The 24368-nt window shown below is 35.3% G+C and overlaps 1 protein-coding gene across 12 annotated transcripts in view; it reads left to right on the top strand.

Moving 5' to 3' along the window:
• Positions 1-24368, top strand: part of LOC143217586 (dystrophin, isoforms A/C/F/G/H) — a 1095306-nt gene that overhangs the window by 39177 nt on the left and 1031761 nt on the right. For 10 of the 12 annotated variants that reach the window (XM_076442042.1, XM_076442040.1, XM_076442041.1 and 7 more), the window contains 24 exons: positions 12-653; positions 1332-1454; positions 1739-2218; positions 2300-2457; positions 2529-2896; positions 2968-3320; positions 3779-4213; positions 4293-4445; positions 4898-5059; positions 5359-5661; positions 5742-5885; positions 6041-6211; positions 6713-6895; positions 6956-7072; positions 7162-7281; positions 8421-9851; positions 10558-10782; positions 10867-11382; positions 11769-12406; positions 12750-12897; positions 13325-13438; positions 13522-13698; positions 13768-13875; positions 15168-15279. In XM_076442042.1, coding sequence (XP_076298157.1) covers positions 12-653; positions 1332-1454; positions 1739-2218; positions 2300-2457; positions 2529-2896; positions 2968-3320; positions 3779-4213; positions 4293-4445; positions 4898-5059; positions 5359-5661; positions 5742-5885; positions 6041-6211; positions 6713-6895; positions 6956-7072; positions 7162-7281; positions 8421-9851; positions 10558-10782; positions 10867-11382; positions 11769-12406; positions 12750-12897; positions 13325-13438; positions 13522-13698; positions 13768-13875; positions 15168-15279 — 7381 coding nt within the window. The remainder of the gene's footprint in view (positions 1-11; positions 654-1331; positions 1455-1738; positions 2219-2299; positions 2458-2528; positions 2897-2967; positions 3321-3778; positions 4214-4292; positions 4446-4897; positions 5060-5358; positions 5662-5741; positions 5886-6040; positions 6212-6712; positions 6896-6955; positions 7073-7161; positions 7282-8420; positions 9852-10557; positions 10783-10866; positions 11383-11768; positions 12407-12749; positions 12898-13324; positions 13439-13521; positions 13699-13767; positions 13876-15167; positions 15280-24368) is intronic. The other 2 variants (XM_076442046.1, XM_076442049.1) reach the window with 2 other exon arrangements.

Raw genomic sequence — 24368 nt, 5'->3', positions numbered from 1 at the left:
AACGTTTGCAGGTTCTGATGCAGATGCAGCAGGGCCAGTTGGATGATCTCAGAGAATGGTTAACAAGAACCGAAGATAGAATTTCGCGAATGGCGGCCGCTGAATTGAACCCATCTGCCTTGGACGAACATCTGAAACAATTAAGTGAATTAGAGCAAGATATCCAGGCGCAGCAAGGAGTTGTCGATGGTATGAGGAATATGGTGGTTGTTGTGGACGAGGAAAACTCGGAGGCGGTTTACGCCCAAATGGAGGACCAATTGTCCGCTCTTGGAGAACGATGGACGCACATTTGCAAGTGGAAGGAGGAGAGGCGGCAGCGTTTGCAGTCGCTTTCTCAGCTTTGGCAGAATATAAATGATGATTACAAAAGACTAGTCTCGTGGTTAAATGAAACTGAAATCACTCTGAAACAAATGGAGGCGAACCCAGCGTCCGAGATTGGTGAAGTATTGGAGAGAATTAAGAAGTTGCAGATACTAAAAATAGAAATGGACGCGAACCAGAAGAAATTGATTTCTTTGCAAGAGTCAGTCCAAGAGTTAGAGGGTCAGAGTACCTCCTCCGAGTGTGTTACTGTATTGCAAGATATTGAGAATTTGCAGGACAGATGGGAAGCAGTAGGGCAAATAATGGAAGTTCAGAGCCAAAGGGTAATGCAAAAGAATTCCATAATTCTTTATAAATCACACTGTTCATCATATATTTGCACTTACAATTTTTGATAAGCGTTTTCTATAGACTTCTGTACGCTGAATGTAAATCTGTAAATTATGTTTTCTTCCATATGTACTTGTCAAGAGAAAATAACTTTAAACAGGATGTATATTTCTACTTTTAAACAAGTAAAGAATTATATATCTTAACGCTTTGCACTCGGAGCTACTTTAACTGGAAAATTAAACATTTCTTCCTAGCTAGAATAATTCCATTCTATATAATTTTTTCATTTTTTGGGTATGAAATTGATACAATACCTGATATAATATTTAAATGTTTCGCAACTGATTAGATACTAATATGTTTAATAATGTGAACAATATTTTGAATAATGGTACAGCAATTTCGAGAACTAAGTGTTAATATTGTATCTGAAACACCCAAACTTTTGATATTTTCCAATTCATTTCAAAAACTGGGAAATTAGCCAAAAATATAATTGTATCATACCATAGGGCGAATCTTCGTTCTAGATATATTCACAATGGAATTTTAAGATATATTATTTCGTTGATAGAATTGTAAGAATACTTGATATTAGTTGAACAGTACTAGTTTTCAATCTATCAATTCGTGCGAGATATCATTTTGTTTCTTGTTTATTATGATAGATAACAAGTTCAGGATTCGAATTTGATATAACATCTGAGAAGGAGGTGACATTGATTTCTGGAAACGATTGGATGTCTGAAACAGTTACAAGTATTGCTTACAAAGAACACATTACCGCTACGGTACGTACATTTAAAAATATTGTCGAAAATTTTATATGTAAGGTAATTGTTCCAATAGTCAGCCATTTAAGGCTAGTAGTGTGAGCCATCTTAAACGTTGTTATTATTAATATGCTATCTTCTAAATATTTTATAATATGAGGACATGAGGCTACACATCATTATTCGTTAGTAGATATTTATTTTCAAGCAATTTGTTCTCAGGAAGACTGACTATTCGATAGGGACTGAAATAAGGAGATTACCCTACTATAACGTATTTATATTACATATTTTCGTTCCAGTCTACGCCACATAGTGATTCAAAGAAACGGCGTGTGGACAACACAGTTAGGCAGGAGTTTGAGTCTGCTCTCAATAATCTCTACAAATGGCTTGATTACGTAGACTTGGAAATTGGTCGATCTGAAGGGGTGTTTGATGAATTAAGCATTGAAGAAAAGAAAGTGGTCTATAAGGACACTATAGTTGATATAGAATTGCACAAAGTTGATTATAACAATGTTTTGGACTTGGGAAAGCAACTTCTGGAGGAATTAAAGAACGCGAACGAATCGACAGAAGAAGATGAAATAAAGTTAAAAGACGTACAGAATTGTTGGTCAGCAATTAATAATCGTTTGGATGAAATCAAAGCTCGCATAGAGTATCTTGAAGAAGTAAAGAAGTTCCGAACAGAATTAGCTAGCCTGAATTTGATGTTGGATAGTTATTCGAAATGGTTGGACTCCAATAAAGGAAACAACCAAGTTGAACCGTTTAGGGTAACTACAATAATATTATAAATAATTATGTCGAAATGATCGGAACAACGTGTACATTAAAATATTTCTTTTAAAATTTAGGTGAAAATTAAATCGATGAAGTCTCACGAAGAACGCATTAAGAAATTGATGGAGAAATCGAACGAGTTACTGAAAAATTCCACCGCTACTAACGAAAGCTCCGACTTGAACGCGGATGTACAAATGTTCGTTACTAACTGGGAAGCATTATATAAAACGTAAATAATTTGTTGCATGTCCACTTGAATTTTTAACGAAGTGTTACCTTAATTTTCGAATTTTGTTTTAGACTGTCTGAGAAGCTAGCTGAGATCAATGAAACTGCGGATAAAATTCCGCCAAAGAAATACACGGACGCAATTGCTAATCTCACCGCATTTATTAACAACGTGGAGAGTACGTTGCTATCCGAGCATATAGTATTGTCAGATGATCAGACAATGGCGGAGCAGTTAAGAAAATTCAGTAATCTTCAAGATGCTCTGAAAGAACACCAAGAGATTTTCAATTATGTCAACACTATCGGACACGAATTAATCATGAAGACTAGTGGAGAATCTCAGGGGCAAAGACTCAAGGATGAATTGCAAGATCTTAATACAAAATGGAGCGATATACCTATAATATTAGAAGAGCGTCAGCAAAACTTGTTAAAAGGTATGCTTATAGAATTATAATCGTATAAATATTTTTGACAGTTTTAAAAAATATAGGTTGTTATTCTGTAGATATAGAGTGTCTGAAAATGTTCAATAACGAACTTTCTGAGCTTGAACATTGGCTCGAGAGTTCGTATCAATATTTGGAGGAATTGTCAAAAGAAAGTGTAACCAACGACGTTGAAGCAATGGAGCGAGGATTGAAAAAGGTTCAATATCTTTCCGAGCGTATCAATCAAACGAAACCGAAGATAGAAAAATTACAAACATCAACGAACAGATTACTCGAAAATTCGGAGCCGAAATTTGCAAGTGTATTGAATAATAAATTGGAAGTTATCTCACATAAATGGAATGCCATTGTAGACGATGCTAAAAGTTTAAACGACAAATATGAAGACACTTTAAAGAAGAATGATGAGGTAATTATTATAAGATTGTCCGGCACATATTTTCTGTTTTAAGAACCAATTTGTCTTATGCATTTTGATCAAAGTTTTATCGGTGTTGATGCGCTAATGATAAATCTGAAATCTGTTCTCTCAATTGTTCTGTTCTTAAGAAATTTTATATTGAATGAAAAGCTAAATGTTCAACTGTCAAAGTTACGAAAATGTTTCTTGTAAAAACAAGAATTCTAGAAATTCTTTTAAATAAAACGGTACAATATTATAAATATGTTTTAAAAGGTTTGTGCATTCATTTCCAGCTAAGAACAATTGTTGTTTTAAAGTTTAAATTTAAAAAGAAACTCGTGGCGGTAAAGAAAAATGGTTTTGAGATTCGTATTGATTTTATGAAAGCATAGATTGTATTAGAAGAATCGTCAGGGAAAATAACATACTGTACAATATTTAATATATTTTTAAAAATCATATAGATAATCAATGGAATAGAAGACTTTACAAAGTGGCTGTCAGCTTTAGAAAAAGAAATACCGGCTGAAACGAAAATAACTTCTTCGGTGGAACTGTTTCAAGTTCGTGGACGATATCAGTTACTGAAAGAAAAGATTGACAAACGAGTCGAAGAATTCAGAAACCTTAATGAAATGGGCAATGACAAGTTGTTGAGTTCAGAAGGATCCTCGGTTCAAGAACTTGGTAGACGTTTTACGTTCTTGAATGCTCGATGGACCGACGTTACAGATCGTATTTACGAGCGGTACAGACACTTGCAGAACGCAAGCCACGAGTACGGTGAGTTTCGTGCTCTGGTTGCACAAGCAAGTGCCTGGTTAGATAAATTAGACAAACGACTTAAGAGATCTACAGAAAGTGCTACTGATGCTGAAGAAATCTCAGAAGAACTTGACGTAAGTATAAGTCGTATGAAGGACTGCATATTGATGCATAATCTATATTTAAAACGTAATATAATATTGCTTCGAAAAGGATTTGGAGAATTATATACGAAATCATCCGGAAATGAGGCTTGAGAAAATCCAAGAAATCGGTAAACAGCTGATCGAAAGTAATATCATGACGCAATCTATTCAATCAGATGTTGAGAGCTTGACGAATCGTTGGGAAAGTCTGAATAATCAGGTATGCAACTGTTCTCTATATGCATATGTAGAAATCATTAAGTCTTGATACTTATTATGCTATGTATACATTCAAAATGCTTCAGATGTTAATTTTTTTTTCTAAACTTGTGTTTAACATTCAAAATTGTATCTATTCCTAACTGCATGCATTAGTGCTAAACCACATTTAGAGATGCACATTGAGATATGTTTGAAGACCGTTTAAGTTTGTTTGGAAAAATTGTTGTAGTCCTTCTGATAAATGATTTTTCTTCATACTTATTGTTCGTTTACTTATGATTCATCAGATACTACTTAAGATTTGCAGTCTTTATGCCAGACGTTTAAAATTGAAAACAGAATTTAGGTTTCAATCGTCGATTATATTATTAATTTCGCAGTCGTAAAATTATATATAGCAAAATATGTTTAATAAAGTTATGTGAAAGATTAGAATTATATTTTGAGTAGGCAGGGCAGCGGGCTAAACTGCTGGAAGGATCAATGAAGCAAGCACAGCAATCAGAAGGATGCATTCGTGCTCTTCAAGACTTCTTAACGCAAATAGATTCTGAATTAACTGCACTTCTTGACTGCGACCTTACTGCCGATGATTTACCTCATGATTATCAGGTCTGTTATCGAATTTTTGTTACTTCCTTGTCTATCTGCTTTGATAAAAGAATTATAAAATCCACGTACAAACGAATCATTCTTGATAATGTATCGCTCTGCAAGAGTATGGCAAAGTGAATGTTTTCATTCCTTGAACAAGTTTGTTTTACACTGTATGAAAATACGCGTTGAAAATTTATGATTACACTTTTAAGATATTTCGCTTGTCGTTAGTAGTTTATTGTAACTAACAGTTGAGCATATAGAAGAACTGGGGAAAAAGGAGAATTTAAAATTAATTTCTTTACGATCTTTAGAAATTAATGGAGAAGATGGAGCATCAACAATCGACGCTTCAAGATATGGCAATGCAAATTGAATCTTACAAAGCTGCTGGAAAACAAGAAGTTGCACTGAGATTGCAAGAACAGCTATCTCTGATAGAACAGACGTTTACCGAGGTGCAAAAGAAATTCCAGCGTTTCTGCTGCCCAACCAATTTGGAGCCAAGATTGTCCAGTGCTTTGCGAGAACTTCGAGGAATAGAAGAAGCGACGTGTTTGTTAGAATTATCTTCGGAAGATCCGGAAGCTATTGACGGTCAACTAAAGCATTGTTTGGTAACTTATTATTCAAACAGCATTCTTCGTCGTTTCGTCACACGAACAAAATAATATAATAGGCTGTCTCTATTTTGTAGCGTTTCTACCAAACATTGAGCGAAATTAAAAGTGAGATTGAAAATATTATTCTCACTGGCAGAAAATTAGTTGAAGAGAAAAACGTTGCCGAACCGGAGAAGTTCTCTAAACGAATCGATATGTTGAAAGAATTGTATAATAAGGTAATGTGGATAGATCATTGATAGAATATGGAAATTTAAAGGACATTAAATGTAAAGAAGTTTCAATTAAACGAAACACTGCATCGTGTCCTATTGAATCTTGTATTTTACAATTGTCTAACAGCGTTTTGTTTTACTGTTTCGGTTTATTGCAGTTGGGATCGCATATAACACAGTCAAAATCAATGTTGGAAACAGCTTTGGATTTGTCACGTGACATATATAAGAATATGTCTTACATTAACATGTCTATAGATAGTATTAACAAAGAATTAGATAAACAAAAGAATATGCCTGATTTACCCGTCATTGCGATATATGTTCGAGTAAGTAGAGGGATCATATTTTTAAGAATGTCGGAATATTGTCTGGTACAGTAGGTTCTCTATTAACCAGGAAGGTAACCTGAAGAAACAACCAAGAAGATATATTCTGTGTATATAACATATATGTATTTAGGTATAGTAACAGATGATATTGACAATTACACGACAGAATTTTTATTAAAAATTTGAAATTAGAAAACTCATAGATATGAACACATACTTTGGATAATTATATACTGCTCAAAAGAAATTAATTGGTCACATGTATACTATTTTAAATCATTGCATAAATACATTTTCTTATAGCATTTCTTATTCTGCACTATTCAGATATTTCGAGGACACTATTTTTATATTCGTCAATTTGCTTTTATCAATCAAATTTTAAAGAAACGTGTTATCTGTACAAACCAAAAAAGAGAAATCCTGTTGATGAAGTTCCTACTGTATACAAGACTGCTAATATTTGTATGCAAAATATCTAAATACATATTTAAATAGGAAACAATGACGGAAGTAATTCCAAGATTAAATGTCGTGAGAGATAAGTTGTTGAAATCACAAGAAGAGTTTTCCAAGCTTTGTGATCCACTGTGTTTGGAGCAGCTTAAGGAGAAATTGTCAGATGTTGTGACCAGATTAGCAAACACCGAAAAAAGGCTGAAACTATGCAATGCTTCGGAGGTAAATATTTATATTTGAAGAGTATTAGTACTAATTTAATGGAATATAATATAATTTCAGGAGGAACCCAACGTTGACGAAATAAACGCGTGGCTTTCACAAGTCGAAGAAAAGCTGAATGAACTGGATAATGTCCCAGTTGATCAATTGACAGAAAGTCATTTCGAACAGTGCAAGGTAATTGAAAATTGCATAGTAATTGATTTGGAAAGGAGAGATGTAAATTTAATTGTAAACAAATATGATAAAATAATGTTTCTTCGCAGGTAGTCCAAAGCGACATGATAGAAACAAAACCAAAGGTTAACCAATTGCAACGTTATACTTACTACCCAAAAGTGGCAGAAGTGTGCAACAAATGGGAAGAGATATCAAACAGAATACAAGTAAGTTAATTGTTGGCAGTTTCAAATACCATCCATCGCTTATTTTCTCACGGCTTGTATTGCTTGTTCTTTATCTTAACATTTGGTATATGTAATGCTTGTGCTTTATAGTACCATTACGTATATCTCATTAAAAAGAAAATATTCTGTTTGACTTGTAAAATTCGTTACTGTTAATTAGAAATTTATAATCAAACGATCTAAATCTTGATTGTGGTGTTCTTTAGGATCAGTTATTGGTAATCATTCGGAATGGGGGGACCTCGTCGATTTCAATGCCCTCGAAATATGTTTTCAAGGTCGTCATTCTGTGGATAACTTTTCCTTATACATGTTGAGATATTTGTAAAAGGCTGTCACGTCCACTACGGCGAACTTCGCCATTTTAAACGAATTTTAATAGGGTTAGCAGCCTCTAAAGAACGAGCAAGATCAATTAAAAAGGAAAGAATTCGCTGTGGTGGGTAGTTGTTTGCAAATATCTCGGTAACGTATACGTATAGAGAAAAGTTGTTCAGAATCGTGCTTCCAACATCATATTTCAAAATCATCGAAATCGGTGAGGGGGGCAATCGGATTAGGGGGATTCCGAACAATCACCCGATTATTCTGTAATTAACTGTCACTTTGCAAATACTTGACTACATTTAATAATCACATAAGTTTAATCATTACGCACCCTTTTACCAAATCACTATTTACTATGTGTAAGTTATAATTGCGTATTAGTGAAGTATAAGAAATACTTTGTCCAAGAGGTGTTTTTGTTAAGCTATGTACATATAATATTCTTGTTGTTAGTGGAGAAACAGATATCACCTTTGGTAGATGGCAATGCATTGTTACTGGTCAATTATTTGGGACATTGTCTCTCCCCTTGTATAGAATTTCCTAGAGAGGTCTGAACACGATTTGCCAGGAAAAAACTGCAATAAGGAATGACATAAAATGTGCTCCGAGTTTTTTGTATTGGTGATGGAAATACACATGCAACAGAAAAAAAGCTTTTGTTTGCACAACGAGATTGCATTGTCACTTTCATTCGGCCATGCGCTTTGATATTGTCACACTATTAACATGCTCTTTCAATTAACTGTCGCCTGTCCATGAATACACTGTTACCTATCATGTTTTCACAGGAATGGATCCACAAAATCACAGACAATTTATTAATAAAGAGTAAGGTGGGAGAGACTAAGGGGAGAGACAATTACGGACGCATTAAACCGTCCAGACAAACGGAACAAACTTCAGTGCAGCTAGTTAAAAAAGAGACCAAATTAATTGATAAGAATGAGAAAATATACGGGATAGGATATCTGAATCCTGCGTTCGACGATAATCAAATTAATGTTAAAACCACACCCGAGAGCTCACCGATTGCTATCGTTCATAGAAGCAGGAAGTCTTCCGCAAAGTCCGAGAAAGTAAATACTAAAATCGTAGACGTTAGTAGAACTGTTAGACGAAAATTAGACATGAGCTCTATACCGGATGTCGTTCAAACCTCTCAGCCTCAAGTCGTTCACATTGACGATGATTTGCCTTCTTCGTCCCCCGACAGAGATGTCTACATGCCCGACGAGGAGTTCTTTTTGTCGAAAAATAGTACCTTATTTTCTCAAGTATCCACCAATACGTTGGTTACAAGCGATTCCAAACCATATAACGAATATAATGCGCAAACGAATCCCTTCCGAATCGTAGAGGTAAAAGAAATGGAGATTAAAAAGTCCGTCGCATCTCCCGAAGATCATGTAATATTGCCGAGTGCGAACGTTAGCGTAGGATTGATGCCACAGGTTGTCGAAAGAGTAGAAATCGTCGAAGACACAGAGACGGAGCCAGAATCGGTAGACACTGACACTGAGGACAAAGAAGCCAGAGGAAAGATTTCTAGCGGAGGGCAAATCGTTAACAAAAAAAGAGAGCTAATCCCTATTTTAAAGAAAGCTAAATTAGTGGATCCATATTCTGCAAAAAATACGAAGAAGTTGACACTTAAGTTAGATCCTGAGAGCGCGCAATCGAACAGTCAGGTTTCGAACAGCAGGTTAATCAAAGTAGAAAGTAGTAAACCGTCGACGAACGTACAATTGTATTGCAATGTAAATAGTACTAAAGAGCCCATACCGTATACATGGAAAGATAAAGACAGCGTTGCCGAGTATCTTATTCTTGACGAGACCGATACCAAAACCAAATCGAAATCAAATGCAGGAACTACTCACTCAGCATTTCCATCGCCAATCACTTACCCGAGACGAAGGAAAGAACATATTAATGACAAAGAATCCACATATGATAGAGACACACAGGTTTTTAAACTACGCTCTAATGAAAAAGAGAATTTGGATTCTGAAAAGAGCCTCCGAACTTCGTTGTACAGACGCGCAAGAAGTATGTCCAAAGATGATACGTTAGAGGACTGTGAAAGTTTTTACGGAAGCGACAAAGAAACTGACGATATCTTAATTTTCTCCGACGACACAGAAAATGACGTTGGAAGCTCCAGTTCAGAAGGGGAAGACCCAAATTTAGGAGAACATGTTGAGCACCTCTTGGGCAAGGTAATTTTAATGGCACCAAGTTTGCCATTGAAAATTTGATAGCGTTTGTAATATAATTCATTGGTAATAACTTGTTACAAATATTGAATCATAATAAAACGATTTCGTGTATACGAATAGTGATAGGTGATGGTTAACATGACATTCAATAACATTTAACACGTTTTCTATCAGTGTTCGTTTTGACAACAACCTTCGCAATTATGTTTCATCGAATGCTGCGTAATCTCTTCTAAATTATACAAACATTTATGAATAGACTGCGGATCTTTATGCATTTATAGCAAAATTGAGTAGATGAAATTCAAAATTGTTGAAAAATTTTAAAAATTGAAGATGTCAATATATGATTTCTCCTCTATTAAAATCGTTAAGGGAAGAGATATCGTTCAATTCAGTTTTTCTATTTCTTGCAATCGATACAGACAATTTTTATTTTGCATAAAGATTCGCAGTCTAGTTATGAACTTTACGAATATAAATAACGTAATTCCTGTCAATTACAATATTCTTGAAATTTTCTTTGCACATCATTTAGTAAACTATTTCTTCTAAATTCTTGAGAAAATTCAAGTTATGTGGTCCACTGTAAACGTATATGGAAACTTTTTTGACTGACTGCGTGTATACGACGCTGGTAGCGAACATGTTAAGATACTTTATCAATTTTTGTTCGAGACTTTTTTCACAATATTGTTATGCACAGATACAAGCTGAAAAGTTGTCGCAAGAATCGCAGCAAAGATCTGAGACCAAGATGTTAGGCATCAGGCGACCTTTCAAGGCTTTAACATCCTTGTCCAGAACTGGTCTGGAAAAATGTATTCTAGAGTTTGAACAGTCTGCTCAGAAAATGTTACATAGAATGGATGTTATGTTTATGAGCATTAGTAGCATTAGCAATGAGAAAGATCCTGCAAAGCGCCTTGAGGTTTGTATAAATATAATACAATTTTACAGTACTCTTATATATCAATCTTTTTATTTATAAGTTTACATGCGGTTTATGTTTCAGGTACTAGAAGGTGAAGTTAGTAGTCTTGCACCAGATGCAGCAGCTCTGATTAGCAAAGGCGATGGTCTAGTCATGACAGTACACGCATCTGATCCTGTTAGAGCTGAGAAGATAAAGAATGAACATCAGGACAAGTTGAGGAGCAAGTGGCACCAAGTTATGTCGGAGATTGAAACTAGAAGAATACAAGCGCAACGGGGTGAAGATATGTTGCGACAATATAATAACTTGGTGGCAGAGTTTGAAGATTGGTTTAGAGATGTCCCATTAAAACTTGAGCAAGTGAATAACTACGAGGGCCAATTAGAGTCTTTCATAGTAGAGTTTGACGCTAAGCGAGAACAGGTTCATAAACTGAACGAACTAGCTGTTGAATTAAAGAGATTGAATGTTGGATACTCCGAAACTGTGCGTTATAGTATCAACAGTAGGTGGCAAGAAGTTAGTTCACAATTTAAAAGATACAGTGGCAGTAAGGATAAGGACAAACACGTTACCGATAAGAAAGTTGAAGTGGTGTGTATAAATGAGTAATAGCAACATAACACAAACGATCATAATTAAATAGCAGATTTTATGCATTTACAACAAAAATGAGTAGGTGTAATTTAAAACAGTAAACACATTAGAAGAATTGAAAAATTCCGTTACATTATTTTCGATTTATTAAACATATTAAGACAAAAAATTATTTTCTACTTCACTCGAATTTGTTGCAATCCATGTGGAAAATTTTTAGTTTGCATAAAGATCCGCTGTCTAATCATAATAAAAGTAAAAATTTAAACTGTTGCAATTTCGTGGAAAAAGAATATTTTTCCTCGATTTTGATCGTTAGTGCATATTTTTTGTTGGAAGTTATTATCGTTGTAAAAGTTACCGTTTCATTTCATGTCTTGTAGGATGTGGGCAGGATTGACCTGCAGGAATTTAACACGAGAGTCAATAAGATCAGAGAAGCTGTAGTAACAGTAACCAGATCTCTAAATTCGATGCCGTTGAATGGCGATGATTATGAAATGTTCGCGAACCAAGAAGACTGTTTGAAAAAGATCAGTAATGCTTTGAATATTCTGAAACCGAGCATCGAGGAGATTAACTCAGTTTTTGAAAACGTTGCTTCGCAATTACGAAGGGATAAAGCCGAGCAAATAAGACGATTGAGCGACAAACTACGAGAGGAATGGATCAATGTTAATCAGAGCTATGTAGAAAGATATAATCGTTGGGACAAATGCTACGAGAAGTGGAAGGAACTTTGCCACACGTGTAAAAGTTTCTCTGAATGGTTGGATAAAACAGAAGAATCTTTGAAGAAAGTGAATTCATCTGGGCACTCGAAATCATCAAAGACAAAAATATTTGAATTGGAACAAGAAATTTCGAGAATGCAACGAACCGTTAATAATATTAACGTCTCGAGTGCTAGTATATTTACTCGTTCCAAGCCAGAAGACATGGTCGAACTGAAAGACATGATTGAAATGATAAGACGCCGTTGGCAAAATATAGTGGTCGAATTAAATACAAGAAAAGAGAAGTATGCATCGTATTCGCTGCAAATTATTTATAGTCATTTTGCTGTTTTGTAGTTTGATCTTAAGAATAGTAGCTCGATGATTTTGATGGACACGTTACATTCAAGCTATTCTCCCTATTGAGCTATTTCAGTTGTGATTTGCCTGTGGTGCTGTAGTGTTCAACGCAGAATAATCTCGAATCTAATAAAGAAATTCGCGTGAAAACTTGAAAACGTACTAGATTTAATTAATTCTATTTTTCGCGATGTTTGCAAAATATTAGATTAGTTTATGTTTAATCAGTAATCTTATGTATACTAATAAACTTTTCTTTATATTAATGTTAATACTATATCTTTTAAGGAATTTCGCCATGGAAAGAAAAGTGAATACTGAAGGAAGAATTTTGGACAATGTTTGTAACATCTTGGAACAGATAAATTCATTGCTGGTGTCTGCAGCTAATCCATCTGATGAAACTTCTCTGTCAATAAGATTGTCACTTATCAAAGTAAGTTGCACTTAAACAACTAATTATTTTTCCTTTCAAAACAACAAATTGTGTCATATGAAGAAAGTTTATATAAAAGTAGTAGTCACGTTAATATATTAACTCATAGTTTTTCTATCAATTGTGCACGCGATTGACGTTTTCAATACATAATACTTTGTAGAAAATTTATTTATTTCTTGATTAAAAACTTATGGTTTCTGCACTGTCCACGGTAACGTTATCAAACACACTGAAAGGAAACCTAATAATACCTTCTCATGCCACGACTGCATAAACGAAACCGTGCCAAGACATAAATAGCATTGAACTCTCCCTTTTTGTATATTTTCCTTCCAAACATAAACTTGTCAACCCACTGTGTACGAGGTTTTATATCTGTCTACTATTAAAAAATATGTAATACTAAAAAAACTGATGTTTTTAGGCAAAACAAGAAGAACTCTCGACCCGTAAAAGGTCATTGCAAAATTTAATGCATCAAAATACAACACCCCCAGGAGAAGACGAATGCAATAAACTCCTTGTTGATATGGATAAGGTTCTGTTTCAAATTTATTTTCTGAAATTCGCGAATTACATCTTGCAATAAATGACAATTAATTCAATTATTTAAATTTATAGGCTAATTCAAATCTTTCGAATCACCGGGAATATGTTGAAAATAAGCTTGCCTCTCTTAAAAAATACATTCTTACTTTGGATGCTGTTATGGCATGGGTCATGGAAACGCGAACAAGAATAACCATATCTCGAGACCTATCTGAACAAGATCGAATGGAAGTAATTAATAATGTTATGGTAAGTATTAATGTGTCTATTGGCTGCAAACGATGTAGCAGTGTTAACCGTTAAATAATGTGTGCACAGACTAAGGTAGAAGACCGCGAAATGGAAGTTAAGGATGTATTGGAGAACTATACTAACTTGGAGAAAGAGTGCGAGTCTGCAAAACAACCAATATCTGTGGAATTACAAGTGAGTACAAAAAATATATGCAATAGAAGGTATGCCGGAGAATTAGATATGTTTAATGATTGCACTACATGACTATTTCTTTCGGCATTATCACTGTGAAGTGATGTAAGACGACGTGTTTCAGCCTTGACTTTTAAAAAACATTTACTTTTAGAACTTTCACCTACTGGAAGTATGCTCCCAGGTGACGCAGATCAGATAAAAATATTTCAAGATTAAGGAGGTAGACTCGTTTCTAGGATTGCAAGGGTACGGGATGCGCCTTCTCATTTCTCGATAATGTAAAGATGGAGTTTTTCAGTAGCCAAAAGCGCTAGATGAAAGATCAATCTAGTTCACAATCGCCCTCAAAAGTCCTATTTTTACGTTTACAAGGCGTAACTTTCATTATTCGGCAGCATATAGTTGTCGCAGCTTTATGAAAACAGCTACATACGCAGCTTTATGTTTCCGAATAATGCAAATTACGCCTCGTAAACGAAAATATGACTTTTGAGGATGATTGCGGCCTAGATTGATGTTTTTCTTAGCATTTTCTTTGAGAGAGAGAAACGAGAAATGAGAAGGCGCAATCCTGGAAACGAGAGTCTACCCCCTTACGTTTTTGCTTTTCTATATCATAAATTCTACTGTACATGCTAATTTTGCGCATCAAATGTTCTGCTGGTTGTCATATAAAATTTAATAATATTTTATTTCTTTTTACAACTTCCACAATTTGATTGTGTTATTTATAATCCATGATTTATAAGTTTATGTAAAACATACAAGTTCGTATGCAGTATTTTTCTCTTAGTATTGTAGTTGTGTTCCCACCCCCTCATGATGCATGCAGCAATAGACCTCCAAGAGGTCTAATATATCTTTAATGCCAGTGCATAGAACGTGTTCGACCACGTGTGTAAAATATTTGAAGGGTTGTTCCTGTAAGGCGAAATAAATCAAGAGTGACGGTACATATTACGCGATTTCGGCTTCGTTTTAAAATTATTAATGATCAAAGTCGATAAACAATGGTGTGCGATGTAGTCGTCTGTTTCTCGTTTCTCGTCACGTAAGGGCCATTCTACTTCCAATTCCACAGAATTTGCCACATAGTTAATGATCTTTTAGTATATTTTGTTTGAAATCTTCATCACGAGTGAACTCAACATTATGTACAAGGCAAGGGGTTAAGCGACTTCAGGAACCCTAATGAAAAAGAAATGTAATTTTCAATACATTCAGTAAAGGAGATTTGATATTTTGATATTTCATATTGTTTTAATATCTCGATATTTGAAATTCAACAGGAAAAACTGAAGAAGCTGAGGGAAGATTGGCAGTTTGTTAAAAATAGTGGCGATTCCCAGGGTCATGAAGTCAAATCTGCGGGTCCGGCTGCCATGACGACCAAGGAAATAGGTAAGTCTTAGATTTAACTCTTTAATGCTGATAACTAGACTGTGGATCTTTATGCATTTATGAAGAAATTAGTTGGGTGAAATATAAAACAGTAATAGATTAGAAAAATTCAAGAATATTCTAATATTGTTTTTAACTTAACAAAAAGTCATTAAGGAATGAAATCAATTTTTATTTTATTCCTGCTTTCTCCACAATCGATGCAGAATATTTTTATTTTGCATAAAGATCCGCAGTCTACTGATACCATTTCTACTATCTCACCACAACCAAGTATTTCAATCAATATTTGTCTTTTACATTAAAGTAAATACATAGCACGATTAATGTTTCCTTTGCAAATGTGTAATCAAAGTGACAGTAATTTAGGAAGTTCCATAAAAGTCACTAAGATTCTATATCGGCACTTGAGGATTAAACGATTAAATTATGGGAATAATATCATTAACTTTACACGTAAGTATTCTTAATTTTCAGATCGATTGTTTTCATTTCGCTTGTATCGTACCGTGATATTTACGCGGGAGAGAAATATTTCAAATCATACTTTCTTCTGTTCGACGACAGATGGCACCTCTGTCTGTTATCGACGCAGCGTTTCTGTACAGTTCAAAAACGCAAAGAGCATACAAAATATCTGTTTTGTTCAATCTATATTTTTGACATGCAATTTTAATTCGATTTTTATGAAACTATTTAGGAAGTAGTTCTCTCTCTCTCTCTCTCTCTCCGACCAACTCGAATTCCATTGATACTTTCTAGTCCTTAAAAACCTTAAATCTTTGATACTTTTAAAATTTCGAAACGAGCATTTGAAGTACATGTTAATCGACTTAATATAGATTATGTGAATCTATAAACGTTTGGCCCTCATAGTCCATTAAAAAAAAATTGAGTTGACCTTGTGGTCTGTTTTACGATTTTCTTTAGAAAACTATTTTTCACATCACACTTTTATTATTCACATTCTCTTTCATACGTGAAAGAGGGTGGCAAATGGAAAATAAAAAATTAAGCGTTCTTATATTTGCTTTTTTATGAATTTTTATGAAATATATTTACCATTGTATTCGTTTCGCTTTTCCAATTAAAATGTCACGAAACACGATATAGTTACAATCATAATTATTTGTGTAACAAGCGCAGTTAAGAATTCGTGTACCTCAATCGTAAATGTGAAGTCCGAAACTTTAATCACTTATTGCAGAAGTAATTATGATCGTAACCATATCACGTTTGGTGTCATTTTAATCAGAAAAACGATACAATAAGACCGTAAAAGTTTCATTGACGTAAAACAAAAATAAGAAATTTGATTTTCGAATTAAAAAGCTGAGCTGGCAAGAGTCCTTTGATATGAGTCCAGTCTCTCTATCTCTTTCAATCGCTATGTTTCTTTGCGTTCGTCACATTACAAATAACGTGATACATATTTGGAATGGTGTACGTCTTCTATAACTGTCGTTCGGCAGCCCCGACGGTACGACATTTACGCAGAAAATACTGTAATAGCAATTGATAGAAAATTGCCGACCGACTCTCCCTTAGGAATTCGCCAGAGCCGAAAGCAATTGTAACTCTCGCTAAATGTACTCCTTCGGATCTGTCGTGGGATTCTCGAGGGTAGTTCGGCGACTGAACAAGAAATAGTGCGTTTAGTCGTACCGGTAAGCGTGGTCACATATCACTTCCGTTCCGTGCGGCGGAACGATATACGTATATCCGCCACGTTAAGTGCAGTCTTTTCAGCGAGCACCGGTGTCCTTTCTTCTTCTTTCGTTCTTCCATCGATTCGGGCATTTGAAATCGCTGATGCCCGTGAATTTTGCCGAGTCACCCGGCTTTTAGCTCGAACTTTTCTTCCCGCTTCTAAACATAATCCATTTAGAACGTTTCGACAACAAATATGTACAGCTGACAACGAGTCGGAAAGTAAGTTAGTTATTGGTACATGGAAATTATAATCTCGAAAATAGGTTATTTTCAAAAATTCAAAGTGTTTCTTTTATAAATCAGATGCGCTCTATCAAATGATGATATTTTTAACTTCCGGTTTCGGCCGGAAATAAATAATTGAGACCGGAAGTTACATTTTTCAAATGGAACATGGAACATTTTTTATTACGGATTCGGATTCTATGCAAAAAAAAAACAAGAAACTTTTGTCTGAAACATTTTTTCAGAAAATGTCATTTTATGTCCTTCAATATGAGTCTGCGAAATAATGTTTTCACTACCTGCTCTTGGCATAACCCAGAAAGATAGCAAAAGTTCATCGAGCAAAGTGGAAAATATTTTATTGATTAAAGTTCATTGCTTGAATAAAAAAATTGGGCTATATGACACAGATAAGGAAAACATTATTTCGCCCAGACTCATTTTGAAGGTTATATAAGGACATAAAATGCCATTTCTTGAAAAAAATGTTTCAGGCAAAAGTTTCTTGTTTTATCGCATAGAATCCGAATCCGTAATAAAAAATGTTCCATGTTCCATTTGAAAAATGTAACTTCCGGTCTCAATTACCTATTTCCGGCCGAAACCGGAAGTTAAAAATATCATCATTTGATAGAGCGCATCTGATTGATAAAAGAAACACTTTGAATTTTTGAAAATAACCTATTTTCGAGATTATAAATGGGTGGTACGGGTGGTCTGGTACACCCTGTACATTTGAGCGGTAGTGTACATTACAGAGGGGTTACATTGTTTTTATATTCTTACGAAACATTGTTCGAGAAAATTATGAATTATTTTCGGGCCTTCTATGTCAGGTTTACATAAGAAGGAACTAATGCAAATAGTAATTTGCAAGAACAGATCTGCATGGATAGTTTTGGCTCCAATCGCTCTGGTCATTAAAGTTTGACATACATATACATCTACAGGGTGCGCCGTCTGTAGGTACCATATGTTAAACGCTAAAACAATTGTTATTCGTAAACATTCCGGAGAATATTCTAGCGTATTTGACAGCTCATTTCATACCATTATTCACCATGAATAACTTAACACCAGCACAATGACTCTCCTCAGAAGATTGTTCCCGAATCGCTTAATCTCGAAAAATGGCGATTACAATTGGCCTCCACGTTCGCCGGATTTGACGCCTCCAGACTGCTCCAGACTTTTTTCTGTGGGGATATTTAAAGTCAAAAGTTTATGTTGGCGCGCCGCGGTCCCTCCAGGAGCTGGAAGATGCAATCCGTAAGGAAATAACGGAAATAATGCCCGAAACGTTGCAAAAAGTTATGGGAAATGCCCAAAAACGAGCATTTCTTTGCGTCGTTCATAAAGGTGATTACTTGCCCGACGTTGTATTTAAAAAATGAATTTTTTGTATTGGTATAAACCAAAGTAAATAAATATCGCAAACCGAACTCGATTTAATTACGTTTTCACTATTTTATAAGCATTTAACATATGGTACCTACAAATGGCGCACCCTGTACATGTATATAGTTGGTCAATGCACAGTTATTAATAAATATGGCGAATTAAATTCTCTCGGCGAGGTGCATAGTTCAGAATCATGTCGGTTTAATCGCGATGATTCAGGAAGGAAGAACCGTGGGGTTTGTTGATCCTGCGTCGCAGAGCTTAACGGAAAGGTCGTAAGTTTGTAGTATAAGCGCGATCGTCGGGCCGCATAATGAGCGGATAAGCCGTCTAATGTAGTCGCGGTAGAATATCGCCAGACTGAAGATAGCTCGGTTCTCTCGTTCCTCTTTCGCCCTCTGTTTCCACCATCCTTTCCTTCCCTCCATTGTTTTCTATCTCCGCTCTGCGGTGTAACATCAAGATGAAATCACAACTCGTTTGACGAAACTTCGGAGACTACAAACGGTTTAAGCTTCCTCTTTGTTGCATCGTAACACAATATTAACCTACTGCATTTCTATTTACAATTTGCTGCAGATGCGTCGGAAAACGTACACGTTTCCACGAGCCTCTGTACAGCAGGGATCGAATGAAACTATTAATATTTTCAATTAATTCTGATATATAGTCAGTCTCGAGGGTGATAAAAATTTTTTGGAACACAGCGTATAGTTTGAATTACGAAAATTTCTATTTGGACATGTAACGAAAATTTATAAAATGTATTTTGTAGATCTATGTCAGTTATATACATGCTGGACATTTCATCGAAATCGATTAATTGATTTATGAGTTATAAATGTATTAAGAATGGTGTTTTATTAAGTACTAGGTAAATTTTGATTGATTTCAAGAATCTGACTTAGAATGGGACACTTAAGTCGCGACTCCTAAATATCTCTGTTATTAATGATTTACCTTTTTAAATGGAGAGGCATTTGCAACAATATTGCCTATCATTATTGAATTGTTATTAGGCTCCAAATGACCGATTTGTTTAAATTTAACGTTTTGAATGGTGTTTGGACATTTGAAATAGTTTATCGAATTATGCAAATTCAACGATTTGAATATTAATTTACAAAAATAGGTATAATTTTATTTTCTAAACTATGGGTCTCGTAGCATGCATAGAAATGCATTATACATGTACATACATTTGAATTGATTAAAATTATTATTTCAATCCATTTCACGCATTGGGAAATGTTATCACTGAATAAACTCTCGCAATGTTATGATTGAATTTGTGAAAATAGGAAGTTGCTATTGTAAAGAACGGTTTACCTACATAAGCATGGAAAATGATGCGTGTGCTAATCACTACTTAGTATCTTAACTTTCCCCTGTGTTTTATTCAGTTACGGCTATTACTTTAGGCTTATTATCTATTGGGTTGGCAAGAAAGTAATTTCGGTATTCTATGGTGAAATACAGCCCAATTTTTTATTCAAGTAATGAACTTTAATGAATTAGAAATTTTCCCTTTCGTTCGATGTTCTTTTGCCAAAAAGAATAAATAAGAAAATATTTTAATGATTAAAAGTTCATCGCTTTTCTACTTCACCTTAAAATACCGAAATTACTTTCTTGCCAAGCCAAACTACTTATTATCTTTAGGAGGTGCAGTTTGCGTTCACGATAGAATAGAGCAAGTATAGAATCCTTCGTGTTTTATTCAGTTACGGCTATTACTTTTGGCTTATTATCTACTTATTATCTTTAGGAAGTGCAGTTTGCGTTCATAATGGAATCGAGCAAGTATAGAATCATAAACCGGTTAAATTTCATAGTAGCTCACTGTAATGAATGATAGAGCAGATGGTTGAATGAGTGATTAAAATGAAAATGGTTATGAAAGTTTGAGAATTTGCAGTATTACTGGGTCGACAAGGCACGGTCGGCAAGTTCTCATCGGAATAATCGATCAGGGAAAAATCTAGGTGGGCTGGTTTTTATGTCTCCCAAAGGAACGTTGGGTGAATAGCGTCAGTTCATGCTACCTTCTCCATAACTCAGTCGAATCACTTCTATAGATTCAGTCTCAGTTGCTAGTAAACTGGTTGCATTAGCTGATTGATTCTCCTCATCTCATAATCATTAATATCCCACGGTCGTTTACTTTAGATGTTCTTATTTTATGGTACATCACGTTCCATTCTACATATTCACTAAGATTGCAATGCAAATCGTACATGCACATGCTACGTTTAATTTCGACCTTCTACATTCTACACGAAACTTAAATGCAGTTTATTTTGAATATAAATAGACTTCATGCTGTTATGTTATATCTAGACTGCGGATCTTTATGCATTTATGAAGAAATTGGTTGGGTGAAATATAAAACGGGAAAAGATTTTAAAAATTCACGAATGCTGCGATGTTGTTTTTAATGTAACAACGTCGTTAAAGGATCAAATCAATTTTTATATTATTCCTGCTTTCCACAATCAATGCAGAACATTTTTATTTTGCATGAAGATTCGCAGTCTAGTTATATCGTTCAAAGGTAACTCTAATCATTTGAACGATGTCGTTTTCATCATGACAACAGATTCTTCGAAGATAGTTTTAAATGTAGCTACAACGATGTTGTATGAAAGTCTTTCCTGTAACAGCAACTAATAATTAGACCGCGGATTGTATGCATCCAAGAATGTATTGGGTAGCTGAAAATTGAACCAGTAGAAAGATTAAAAGAAGTGAAGAGAATTACCGAAGAGAATTAGAAAACAAACAAATTTTCAAGTGGCTCTTGTTTAATGCAAAAGATGCAGAAAATTTTTATAGTGCATACTGATCTACAATCTGCTAATAATAATGGTAATAATGATCTTCGTACATTAAATTATGCTTCTTGAAGAACAATTCCTTCGAAGGTCATTCGAAGCTCAACATGTTATACATGGTTGACTTTGTCTTTTAGCCAAAATACGCCGTTCCATTTAAAAAACCGACGATGACCTTGGAACATCGGAAAATATTACTAAAAACAACGGTCTTAGGTGCCTCACTATAATCTCAATTACACAAATCTATTTTTACTAAAATTTTGATCGATATACCTCCCGTACTTGTGAAGAGTCTGCAAACATTTATTCAGAATAAAAATTTCCATCGTCAATTGCAGGGCAGAAAAATCATACAGAAACTCCTTTCTTCCTTTATTAATTTTAGCGAGTTTAAAATAACATATAGATGCTTTAACACTAAACCTATCGAGCAATAAAAGCGATTAAAATATTTCAGCTTATATAAAAACGACAAGGCTCTATTTATTTAGATTTTGTGCCATTTTTATTCCAATATGTGCTCGGATGAAAAAATTTATCCAATCAATTTTCATGTAAGCAACTTGATAATTTCAATAATTGTAAAATGAAAAATATAAAACCGGTCATTTGATCGACAGTGGTAGGTTTAGTGTTAAAGTTATTTAATTAATCTTTCTACTGTTTCAAACAAAGTTGATCTGGGACGGCGGGCTGTTATCTTATTGTTTATCATTGGACTGCGGATCTTTATGCATTTATAGGAAAATTGAGTAGATGAAACTCAAAATTGTTGGAAAATTAATAAATTGAAGACGTCGATATATGATTTCTCTTCTATTAAAATCATTAAGGGAAGAAACAACATTCAATTTAGTTTCAATTTCTTGCAATCGGTGCGGACAATTTTTATATATTTTTCATAAAGATCCGCAGTTTATTATTTATCATAGATCGCTCGGGAAGTTGCGGAGCAACGTCGACGATTTTCAAGAAAAATTATTTTCAGAATGTACAGACTTTCTGCATTTATGACAAAAACGGGTGCAATGTTTCAAAGTTATTTAATCTATCTATTGTTTCAAATTGCACCCACTAATTTTTGTCATAAATGCATAAAATCTCTCCATCCGGAATATAATTTTTCTTTGAAATCGTCGACGTTGTCTCTCCTTGAGCAACAGACTAACTTCCCGAGCGATCTATGATAAACACTAAGATAACAGTCCGTCGTCACAGATCAACTTCATTCAAGTTCGTGCGTCGAAGTTACTCGTAGCCTGCGGTGCAACCAGGAATCGCAGGAATTCGTAGGACTTGCGTCGGGCCGAATGAATATTCAAATGTTCATTAGCTCGGCTGCTAGCCAATAATTGACTACACGGTAATACATGGCGTGGCGAAGTAAAGCTGATTAGCAGAATGGTCTCGTGGCATTGGCGGGACATAATATTTCGTTGGTACTCGAGCGAATTGCAGATTGATTCGAGCTGACACGATTCACGCGACTGTGTCTGTATATACAGGCTGTCCCACCAACTCTGTTACAAGCCGACAGCTCGGCTACTTTTCAAATATTACGCTGAATGTCAAAAGAACAAACTATTTGGCTCGATCCTCCGCATACCTCTGCACAATATCATAAACCGTAGATCTTGGGTATCCAAAGAATCGAATAATTTCAGCCGCTCACCGCCCAGCGCGAAGCGCTTCAATCATCGCTGCTATGCGATTATGTTCCACGCTCGATCTAATTAAGGGGGAACTATACCCTCGGATTGTAACTAGAAAATAACTAGAATCTTACTAGATTTTGGGTCGAAACATGGGTTTGCGCGCCTCGATTTTTTGGCGTTATTTGAGCATAAGTATAAGGTCAAAAAATCGAGGCGCGTGATTTCATTCACATTAGCATAGATTTCCCTATGAAGACAGAGGTCCTCCCGGATGCAGAGCCAGTCTAGAGCCAATTTTAGTGCAGTTCATTTAGACGAGATGGCGCCTAATCAGGAAGACTGTCAATCAGTGCTGCGATATTGTGCAACATTTCACTGCTGCACTGCTGTCATCGTGGAATCATAGCAAAACTGACACAGATGAGTTAGATATTCTCATCGGTGGCACTAATATTAGTGCGAGCTGCCCTGTGTAACGGCATTCGCGACGAGCTGAATAGAATATAGAAATAGGAAGCAACTCCATCTCGTGTTCATTAGGCAGTTGCGTGTTTATCAATGTTACCAAACTTTTTTTTTGCACAGAGGTTTATAACATTGATAAATAGTTATTTTCTAGTTACAAATCGAGGGTATAGTACCCCCTTAACTCTGCCATTTTTATAGTATATTGTATATGTATGTTGCGAGCGGTGATCATGTTAACGGTGAATTACGTCGATACCGAGAAGAGCTGGTACACTTATCAACTAGTTTAATTTTCACGGCGTTTGATAGGAGCTGATGCTCACCCGAAAGAACTGGTTCCTCGTTAGCGAGAGAGGTCATTAAGGCTTTCATGTTCCTGTGGTCACGTTTTGCGCCTAATCTAGCAACACAGGCGTTCTCGCTCCTCCATAAAAGAAACGAGAAGAAAAGAAGAAAAGCCGAGGAAATCACGATAAAAGTAACAGAACTAGCGTGAAAACTTGTTAGCGGTAGGAAGCCTACGTTGAAAGTTCATGATTAGCGGGAGATACGCGTCCGGTATTTCTGTATGCATTTTTCGTTTAGCCTGGTTCGGTCTCGGTGGATAAAATATCACGCGGCGTCAGGTTAAATTTCAATCGGCTACGAAACACCGGTCTGTGAACGGCGTTCTGTCTTCTCTTTTTCTCTCTTTGACACACGCAATTTTTCAGCGTTGTCCTATTGTTTGTTTGCTGGTCCCTTTTCGACTACCTGTTCGCTGGCCGTTCCTGTGGAAATCAACTCCACC

Source organism: Lasioglossum baleicum, chromosome 17 (genome assembly GCF_051020765.1).
Source record: "Lasioglossum baleicum chromosome 17, iyLasBale1, whole genome shotgun sequence".
In the NCBI taxonomy this organism is placed as follows: Eukaryota; Metazoa; Arthropoda; class Insecta; order Hymenoptera; family Halictidae; genus Lasioglossum; species Lasioglossum baleicum.
Note: the sequence above shows the minus strand (reverse complement) of the source record. Positions and strands in the feature narration are given on the sequence as shown.